This window comes from Xyrauchen texanus, chromosome 36 (assembly GCF_025860055.1).
Source record: "Xyrauchen texanus isolate HMW12.3.18 chromosome 36, RBS_HiC_50CHRs, whole genome shotgun sequence".
NCBI classification, from domain to species: Eukaryota; Metazoa; Chordata; class Actinopteri; order Cypriniformes; family Catostomidae; genus Xyrauchen; species Xyrauchen texanus.
In genome coordinates this window covers 9,016,409-9,027,821 of record NC_068311.1, presented here as the reverse complement: position 1 = coordinate 9,027,821, position 11,413 = coordinate 9,016,409, and the positions used below count along the sequence as shown (strand labels likewise).

At 37.1% G+C, this 11,413-nt stretch overlaps 1 protein-coding gene across 1 annotated transcript in view; it reads right to left on the bottom strand.

Moving 5' to 3' along the window:
- Nucleotides 1-217: 217 nt before the first annotated feature.
- The window catches only part of agmo (alkylglycerol monooxygenase), a 51,029-nt gene continuing 39,833 nt past the window's right edge, over nucleotides 218-11,413 (bottom strand). Inside the window, 3 exon segments of the mRNA XM_052106640.1 lie at nucleotides 218-1,460; nucleotides 9,828-9,933; nucleotides 11,110-11,192. Coding sequence (XP_051962600.1) covers nucleotides 1,380-1,460; nucleotides 9,828-9,933; nucleotides 11,110-11,192 — 270 coding nt within the window. The 3' untranslated portion in view covers nucleotides 218-1,379.

Sequence of the window (11,413 nt, the reverse complement as noted above, 5' to 3'; positions counted from 1 at the left end):
TCAAGTTTTTTTAAAATATTTTCTCTAATGCATTGCATTTAATTTTTTGGGAGCAGACCTTTTCTTGAATATTTGTAATATTGTCCAATACTGAATATTTGTAAATATTATGTTTCAAAGTGTTACACAATACATTAAGCAAAGCAATTATGACTCATTGATGTATGTTTAGAAGGTATCACCATGTTTGTAAACAATATTTTACACATTACTGGTAAATTCTGCTGCTGTGTCTTTAATGAGCAGTAACATTTAGTAATGTAACATAGTACGTTCTGCACACCGCCAGGGATCTTTTAGTGAGACAGCCAACAAATTTGACAATAATTATTAACACCACTTAAGCACACCACCTCATTTAATCCCAGGTGGGAAAGCAGCTGTTATGAAACAGTGAAATCAGTGTTTTATGAAATTATGAAAAAATTACAAACAAGACCATGTTATACAGCTGCTGAAAGACAAGCTGATTGTTTGATTATGAAAATGCTTAGAATTTTTTAATTATTGTAGCATGAATACTTCTATCCTCTCATGAGAGCTTGTTTGCATTATTTGTCTTGCTAATATTACATTGTAAGACATTAAACAGTATATCATTTTATGATACTCAATTATACACATACAGTATGAACACATCTGTGGGTTAAAATAGCATTTAGCAATTTTATATTCTTCCAACTCCTCTCCTTAATACGCCATTAAGCTTTCTTATTCAGTACTGTTGTTTTTATTTTTAATACACTCTGAACTAATCTTTAATGACAGCTTTCTTAAAAATAGAATTAAAGAATAGAGAATCTAAATTTATAGAATATAATTTAATATAATTAACAGAAAAGTTCAAATAGAAATAGATTTACTGAAATCAAATAGAACTACATAGAGTAGTCACAATGAATGTAATAGAACTGAACAGAGCTAGATAGAATTAGATATAATTAAACACGTAATCAAATAGAATTGCATAGAATGAAATTAAATATAATAAAACAGAAATAAATGCAATATAATAAAATTCATAGAATTGTAATTAATTATTACAATTGCCTTCAGTTTTTAATCTACATCATGCATTACAAGTGCTTACTGTACGGCTGAAAACTTGAGCTTTCAGCTGGTAGTACCATTCTGAACACCAGGAGACATATCTTTTTATGTCGTTAGTGTCTTAACATTCATTCTTACCATTTTAGTGCCTTTTGATTGTTAGACTAAAACAAAAATGTTTTCCCAAAATGTTTTATCAAATTACATTTGTTTCAGTTTGTCAGAATCTTTAAGAAAAATAGTTTATGAGATTTCTCTAGTAATATGAGGGGGACAAAATTCCCTGTAATGTGAGGTTGTTTGTTGTTTATGAGACACCAGCCGATGTTTTAGTTTTGTTTCTTCATCTTGTTAGTCAGCTGGTTCACACATTGCAGAATCCAGTAGACTGCAGAGATGAAAACAAATGCCTGTGTAAAACAAAAAGATGTTTAGGTTTAAATGTATATTACATTTTTTTAAGAAACATGGTTCACAACATTGTTTAACATTTTATCAAGATACATAGACAAGTTTTTTTTTTTTACATTTAACAACTACTCTAAATGCCTCAGTAATAGCTTTGCTGCTAATGCTTGACAAATATGTGTATTAAGAAATCTATGAATGAGTGGAATAAAGGTGATTTGCGTAAAAAGAGAGATATAAACATATTCAAAAATATAAACAGGTAAAACAATATCCAATATTTACATTTACATTTGGCAGACGCTTTTATCCAAAGCGACTTACAGTGCACGTATTACAAGGACAATCATCCCGGAGCAACTTGGATTAAGTGTCTTGCTCAAGGACACAATGGTGGTGGCTGTGGGGATCGAACCAGCGACCTTCTGATTACCAGTTATGTGCTTTAGTCCACTACGCCACCACCACTCCTACACTCCAATATTTTAAGTTATGTGCACAAAAACACCTGTGCCTTTCATGAATTTCATAGATTTGTGTGAGACCTAAATGTCACATACCAGGAGAATACACCAAATAAAATAAAAATTAAGTAAGAAAAATCAATCATGTGACCCAAGAATTTCCCATGATGCATTTGAATCATATTGTGGGGTTCACAGAACCCACTGAGGAACCAAGCCAATAGTGAAATTCTGCCAAAACACTGAAATCGTAACTGCCCTTCATCCTTGTGTTCTAGACCATAAACTGCATCCGAGCTCTAAGCAGAGTCCAACATCATATTCTTTCTATCAGAACTAACTCTCTGATGGGAAAGAATTACAATTTTCTCAGGAGCAGCACAGCTGGTTTCCTCTGAGAATAGAGAGAGAGAGGTCCTTAAAAACAGACAGAGATGGAGAGAGAGAGAGAGAGAAAGAGATGAAGGGAAAGAAATGTCCCGGTGATTCCTGACCCTGTGGTACCTGAATCCACCCATCAAACCTTGGCTATAGGAAAAAAAAACATTTGATCTATCAAATGTAATGTTTTTTGCCAATGCATTTTGTTCAAACTCTCAAATGCTATGAAATTACAGGACCCATAGAAGAGAAAATAATCAATGAGCTCTCAATTTTGTCCAAGATAACAATAAAATTAAATGGAGAGCAAGTTTACCCTTTTGCTTAAGTTTCCTCCTTCTCAGATATTTCTCCTTTAATTTCACTTGCGTCTCCTCTAAAGTTTCAGAGTCTCAACAATGTCACAAACTGTACTCAGATTGGTCAAGATACCAAAGTCTGCACCCAAAAGTCAGTCATTTGTCAATCAACCAATGTCCATGTGAATTTTAAAACTCTACATTCTTCCTTTAGATGATATGACAAAGACATCACACTGCAGGAAACCGCGCTTCCAGGTTCTTTTGAGCAGCAGCTTTAAGTGGTGGATATTGGCAGTGCTGCGGTTGTAATAATATGTTAAGCACTATATAACCTAGTAATGTTTATGCTATTAAAAGTTATTATAAATGGATATCTATGATTTACAGTGAAGACATTCATGTAGGTTCTTTTTGAATTATCAATGAAACCAGTTTTATATTTACATTTATCACTTGCTTTTATCCAAATGTTAGATCGCATTTCTCTGTATGTTTAAATATGTCCTCAAAAAAAGAAATTAAAAAGAAAAAACAGTAGTTAAATCTGTCAGCCACACACACACTGTGAAGTGCCATGTTTGTTTATGTTTGAGGTAGTCACAGGAAACTACCACATAGCTACGTAACCCATTATGTCACAATTCGGCTCTCACTTTTGGGTCAAACCATGCACTTCTATGAGACTATGACTATGAGAGCCACACAGCACTACACAGGCATCTGAATCACACTATTAAAAATTTGTAATTTTGTTGATACTTTTATCCAAGCATTTATACTACAAGGGCGGTTCACATTGTAGATGTACTCAAGAGCAAAATGATGATCGTATCTTTTTAGGGTTAGAACCTACTACCTCACAGTTACCAATCTAGAACTTTAACTGATAAGATTCAACAACCCCAATGCCATGACACATACAACACACCATAAGCCATCCTGCACCTTAAAAGTATTAATAATATCAGGGTTCCGACACCTTAAGAGCAATTCATTTCTTAATCCAATGGATTACTGGACAAGGATTTGTAAAAATCATTTTATACAGATTGCACTCATAATCAACCATTTCTAGCAATGAAATATTGTAGAGAGAAGCATAACAAGACAAATATATATTCACTACAGAAATGTCCCTGACTTTTTAAGGCCTGAAAATTACAGTTTTAAAATTCCCTGATACCAGTTTTCCATGAGCATGGGAACCCTGAAGAAAAAGTGTACCAATGTGAAATTCAAGATTTGGTTCCCACCCTTCCACCATACAAGTACCACTATACTTTTAAGAAACACAGGCTTACCACATACACACAAAGATGTGTACATTTTGTTTGGTAAAAAACATGTTAAGCAGTTAGATAACTTGTGTGTGACTCTGTGAGCTGAAGTGGTAATAGTGACCCATTACTAGGGCTGGGTATCGAGTTCGATACATTTTAGGCACCGACTTAATTGCCTCTAAACAATCGAGTATCAAAAAATGTCTTGTTGTTCAGTACCTGTGAGAAATCTGAAATTGTACATGCTGTTCTGCTCTGTGTACGAGTCTTTTGGCCTCCCATGTATGATCGGTTGACCCCAGATGCAGGCTGCCGTGCGCACGATACTGAGTCAATATATTTAGCAACTGCTGACAGTTTTCTCTTTCCCTTTATCATGTTCCGCATACTTATTTCTGTGATCTGATTAAGGTCACACCCGTCCACCTACGTCAACCGTGAGAGTTACCGCTCTCCCATTGGCTGCTTATTGTCTCATGAACATATAAATGACATGTTTGCTCTAATAATCATTGAAAAGATTGAATACAGGCCGAGTGTGTGTGTGTGTGTCATTCTTTCTATTTCCTTCGCGAAGTCTACAGAGACTCACGACTGCACCTCACTGGGCACGAACATAGACAGACGGGACCGGGGGAATTGGAGATCGCGACCAGATCCGAAATATTCCTAACAGTACCAAATTTCGATAACTAAGGGGTTAATCTCATCAACGTCAGTGATAAGCATGTAGCATGCTAGATGTGCCCAAATCTAAAAGTGTCAGTGATTGGCTGTGTTTAGGCATCAAGGAAAAAACTAGTTTACACCAGTTATGCCCAGAGACGCGGCTCACACGTGAGGCTGTAGTGTGTATGTGTCCCAACCCCCTTTTATGTAAAAGATGTGGAAAAGATCAAAAGTGTGGCTAAATTTTTCCAGGCTTGATGCCAACAGCTTATGCAATAGACAATGCAATATTTGCGACAAGATAACTGCTGCCAAGACCGGCAACACGCCAATCTGATGAAGCACTTGACAGTGCATGGAATAAACTTAAGAGCAGAAAGTTGCTCCGTCTTTGACTGCAAGAAGACCGAGCCAGTGCAGTCATCCTCTCAGCATCCTCCTGCCACAGAGCTTCCTTCAAAACTTTTGATGAATGCAGAGGCGCAATGACTAGGACACCAACAGGTAAGGTTAACGTTTAGCAAACAAACCAACAAACAAAATCGGCTAACTTGTAGTGTAGCTTGTGTACTTGTTAAATTAATGTTTCTGTGCACGGTGACATAGTCCTATAAACTGGGACCTACATAACGTTAGATATTGTGTGGATATATGGCTATAGATAGCTAGCTAAATCGATGCTAAAAATGCTTTAAGGTTGACAGTAACTGATCAAGTTTAACGCACATTAAACTAGTTATCTTGTTAATCCTACTTATCCTTAGGGTTGACTGAATTAACAGTTTAGCTTTCTTGTTTTGTTTTTTTTCCTCTTCACATTAATGTTATTCATTTACATTTATGCATTTGGCAGACACTTTTATCCAAAGCAACTTACAGTACACTTATTACAGGGACAATCCCCCCGGAGCAACCTGGAGTTAAGTTCCTTGCTCAAGGACACAATGGTGGTGGCCATGGGGATTGAACCAGTGACCTTCTGATTAACAGTTATGTGCTTTAGCCCACTACACCACCACCACATGGTGGTTATAGCCTCTGCCCCTGCCGACCCTGGCATGAGGAGACCAGAAGGCTCAGGACATGAGTCTTTGAGTCTGTAAAAAAAAGTCAACAAACTGAAAAATAAAAACCAACGTTTTTTTTAGGTAACGTGTAATGTTTGTAATCTTGTTAAAACTTGTCAGAAAATTCAAATCGAAAAAGTACAGTTTAGGAACCGATATCGGTATCGATATCAATTTTTTTTTAACGATTCCCAGCCCTACCCATTACTGAAACCCCCTTCTGCTTTTGGCATCCAAATAAGCATTGGTTCTTTGAAATTAAACTGAGAGATCCAAGCCTGGCTCAGTCCAGTTCTGAGCACTTTGATGCAGGACTGAAGGGCGTTGTGGGGGCTGCAAATGACTCTCACTGGACTTTCTGAAAATCAGTTCAATGGTATTCCAGAGATCAGGGTGAAGATGAATGGGGCTCCTTGGACTTTGTAAGGAACATTCAGTGCACCTTGGCAGCCTGCTTATTAATCCAAAGCCAGTGAAATCTCAAGAACACATTCATAGGCAGGAATCTATTTCTACTGCAAGTTGCCATCTTCCCCTGTTTTGTTACTATTTCACATTTAGTGTTTTCCACCATCGGGACAAAGGGTTCTGAGCAAAGTGTGGAACAGTTCCAATAGCATTTTCTCCTTATTGTGGTTTGGCACAGTATGATAACAAACTGTTCTCAGCACAGATTTCTCAGCACGGTTAGCTAACCTTCTCAACTGTGCTGATGAAATGGCTTTAGAATGCAGCGACTCACGATTCGCCTCTTGTCAAAAGTTTTCTAAAAAAAATCACCTGAAATACTCGTTAATAATCTCCTTATCAGTCTAATTCAGGTTCCCAAAACTGGAATATGTGATAAACTGATAAAAAACAGTTTTGTACCAGCGGCAATCACTCTGTTAAACAAACGGTAAAATTATTTGCACAAAACGCATAAGCAATTTATTTATTTATTTTAACCTGTTTTTATATGTTTTAATGTTTTGTATGTTGCATGTTATGTTGTGGTCAACAAAGTTGGATGTCCTGCCTCTCAGACTGTAAAACTAGTTTACCTACGGGTACCAATAAAGTAACCTAACCTAATCAAAAGCAAACTCACTCCAATGTTTCCAGTGTTCTGCAACGAGGACTGTCCGGCCTGATGGTGGTATTAAAGGAACGATCTACAAATCTGTCGCCATAAAATGCAAAAAAGAGTGCACAGTTAACAAATCAGAAATTTGTACTTGGTGAAACTAATACTTGATGGAAGGTGACGCAAGATGTGAAGGAGTAGAGAGACCCATTCATGGAAACACAAATCCGGACATTTTCTTTTAGAATTTGTGGAAATAGCTACACTGCAGTGGCACTGTTTATTTTTTCCCGATCGCCGCCATAGTTTACCCAAAATTCTGCACACGAACGTGTCAAAAGTGTCCATAATCTGATTAAACTAATTATTTAAATACTATTTATTTATATTGAATTTAATTCTATTAAATTCCACTTAATTCTATTGGATGTAATTATATTCCGTTCCATTCGAACCCCACGGTCTCACAGCCAGCCATTAAGAATAAGACCTCGAAGTGCCCCTGAGACGGGCGACCCAGGTACAAGGAGACCTGCTGTTCCGGAGCTGGTAGATAGAACAGATCTCCAGGCGCGTCGTGGTCACAACCAAAGTCTACAAAACAGGCTGGGGCGCTATATGCAATAGGCACGCAGCCGCCGGCTCCTGGACGGATCACATCAAATGGTGGTCCCAGTCGGTCGGAAAATGTTCACTCTTTTCGGGGAGAAACACGATTGGGCTACGTGAATAGCATGTGAAGGCATTAGTTTTACTGGGTGTTTTGTAGTTGGTAAAAGATGCAGTGATCTTTACTGGCACGGGAACTAGCATAGTCTGGAAAAAGTCTGGAAAAATTTATTATATGACCGATTTAGAAGGGATTAAAATCACAAAGCTCTGGTAATTGTTCTAAACAGCATCTTTGTTATAGGCAGCTCCTCATCTCAGCTGAGGCCTCGTATCCATATCTCTTGAAAAAAGCATTTCACTCGCATGGTGAAAGGGGTAAGAAAGCCTATTGGGTCGACTATGCAAGCAGAGAGCTTCAGAACACTTCTTTTTGTGTTCTCCCTTTCTGCTACAGCATCCAGAAATGCATTCAGATCAAAGACGAAATCATCTGTTAAATACATATTTCCCCATTTAAAACTATCCGAATAGGACTTTTAACCACTTATAATCCCCTTTTCCCTAAACAAAATGCTTTAATGGCATTTTTAACTCAAAAGTTTTCGATACCATCCAAAACATTCCCCTTCACGACTTCAAATTCCCTGGTAACACCTGAGGACTAGCAGTGGAAATAAATATTTCCAATTACCTGAAATACTCGCCAATAATCTCCTTATCTGTCTAATTCAAACTCCAGAGTTTGTCTCCTGTTGCGTGCTGGCAGTTGCCGGGTGCTGAGGAAAGATAACCAGAGGTCATGCTGACTATGGCTTTTGTGTGATAATATTATCTTAACCAATCCTTAAAAAAAGTGGGGCAGGTCTTTGTAGCAGTATAAATTTTGTTTTGCCCTTGAGAAATTAGATGAACAAATATTAGCTTTGGTGGGTGAAAAAACAGAGAATGGAAAGAGCAGGAATGGTGGAATGTCATCATCTAACTGAAATAAAGAGAATTTGTAGCTACTTGTAGTGTTTCTAAAGGCATTACTAAGTGGTATTACTGCAAATAAACCATTTTAAATGAATGTTAAGGGTTAAATGACCATTAAAGGGATAGTTAACCGAAAAAATTAAATACTGTCAACATTTATGTTATTCCAAACCTTATGAATTTCCTTTTTCCGAAAGTGAATAACACACTAGCAAACTGTCACGATTCCCTGTTATCTGCCCTGTGTTTCTCACTTGTCATCTGTCCCGGACTACACTTCCCATAATTCCCTGCCCTCATCACTGCCAGCTTCATTTCACCTGTGTGTCATTATCCTTGTGTATTTAAACCCCATTGTTTTATCATTCGGTGTCAGTTGTTAAATGTAATGTATGTTTTTGACTGTGTTCCTGCCCGTGCCCTTCGTGGATGTTTCTCTTGTTTATATTTTGGTTTTCCCCTCGTGGATGTTTAATTTGTTCCCTGTGTTTTCAGTTACCCTGTTCATCTTTTGTTTTTCCATTAAAACCTGCATGTAGATCCTCACTCCTCGTCTGGTCCGTTACACAAACATACACATTTAATTGTCATTAACTAATTAAACATTCATAGAACAAAAATGTGCCTTTTCAATCATATGCAGTTTATGGTTACACTTCACATGGATACATATATTTAACATGCTGTGGGAACATTTCCCAAATTTTTATTTAATCCTTTTGTGTAGCTCTAAATTATAATTCAATTAAAACTGTTCTGCGGGCATTTATAGCACCTGAACTTACAGATGCATGCTTACACAGTAAAAGGAGCAATTCAGCACTCATGTGTAAATCTAATCAGCCCTTCCATGGTGAGCCGCAGACGTGGTTAATTGATTCCAGAAATGTTACTTTCACGTAAAGCAGGGAGGATGAGGAGAGGGAGATGGAGAGAGGTATGGATGGATGGAGGGATTGAGAGGTGACGCACTAATGAAAGGTCAGCCGAGATGCACAGCCTGCACTACAAGTGCCAGAAACACACCCACAGCAATTTTATGGTCAATTGGGCCATGCATCTGGAGACATACATCACTGAGGCATGCCGGTGCCAGATCTGACAAACACATACACTTGAACACACATACTGTATGTTCAGGATCAAATTAACACTAACACACACACACACAGATGCACACAGTCTGATCACCTCCGCTTATATAGGAAGAAAAAAAAAAAAAACATACACACTTACAAGTACAATAACTATGCACTTTCCCTATACTTCTGTACATATCATAAACACACACTACTGTACATATCAAACACACACACTTAAACACACACATATACTGTACACAGTATATACATTCTTATGTTTACCACTTCTAAATATAGGTAGGTAGAGTTGGTAGGTGAATAGATAGCTTTGCGTACCATTCCTTTTAAAGGTTCAATTCAAGAAACCAGTTATCCATTAAAATATGCCTATTGTATAGGACGAGAGGGAACAATGCTCATTGCAAAATGGGCCATGTGAATTAGTGCCATGCATTTGTCAGTTAAACCTACCTCAGTGGGAAAAGCCAACAGAGGCACTGGAGGTGTAATGTAACCAAAACGAAGAAGAGCCATTATCACAAGGCATCTTATCATCTCCCATTCTGCTGCATTAGCCCTGCAATAAAGACACAATATACATCTTCATTTTATCCATAAAGTAGCAAAGAAAACCCTTAGTGACAACAATATCTTTACAATTACAATATATATCCTGATATATCTGATTTTATAACTAAGTTGCTATGATGACATGATGCCGCAAACCCTAAAACGACTGTTAAAATTATGATTAAAAGAAGTCTACAGCTCAAATATTACATGATTTTAACAGAAACATTATTGTATGTGCTTTTATAAAATTATAAGCTTCACATTTCGGCATCCTTCACCCATTCACTTCCATTGTAAGTTCCTCACTGTAACAAAACAGACAAGCCTAAATTATTTTTTGTGGTACTGAACAAGATTAAAATCCACAAATGATATCGACTGAGCTTAACTTGTATTGAACACGGAATATTCCTTGAGGATGTTTTTTGCAACTGAAACAGAACATTTTTGTCGCAGGAAAAGCAAAAACTTTTTTTCAAAATTTTAAAAAGAAACAAATATTTTTTTTTCTAATTTCAGCCATTCATGTCACCAAATACACTTGCTTAAAACTTTATTAGGAACACCTGTACACCTACTTATTCATGCAATTATCTATTCAGCCAATAGTGAGGCATCAGTGCAATGCATAAAATCATGCAGATATGGGTCAGGAGGTTCAGTTAATGTTCACATCATCCATCAGAATGGGGAAATATTTGATCTTTGATCTTTGAAATTGTATTTTGACCATGGCATGATTGTTGGTGTCAGACAGGCTGGTTAGAGTATTTCTGTTACTGCTGATGTCCTGGGATTTTCACACAAAACAGTCTCTAGAGTTGAATCACAATGGTGCATTTCTGTGGACAGAAACACCTTGTTGATGAGAGAGGTCAAGGAAGAATGATCCGACTGGTTCGAGCTGACAGAAATGCTACGGTAACTCAGATAACCACTCTGTACAATTGTAGTGACCAGAATAGCATCTCAGAATGCACAACATGTCGAACCTTGAGGGGGATGGGCTACAACAGCAGATCACATTGGGCAGTTTATCAGAACCATAGTGTTCCTAATAAAGTGCTCAGTACGTGTAAATAACTAGACAAATAAACAAACTAATGTATAAAATAAATGATGATGGTGATATAAAATAATGTCATGAATGTTTGACATTTAGTGGATAGAGGAACCATACCTCTGATCTATAATGAAGCCCAAGCAGGTAAGAGACAATAACACATAGGCCGTCATGAGAAGTACAGTCATCTCAGAAAGTATCTATAGGAGAAAGATGATGTTAGTATTTAGGTTTGTCACCAAAGCAACCTTGTTTTGCCCACTTATGCAAATTTGATAAAACCTACAGTGTATAAAACTGCTCTAATATACAATTCTTGAAAGAGAAGACTATATAAAATCTAGACTTCTGCATGGATCAGAGCTAATCTTTAAGTAAAACAGTTGAGTACTGGTAATAAAATCCACAGGCTCCAAAAATG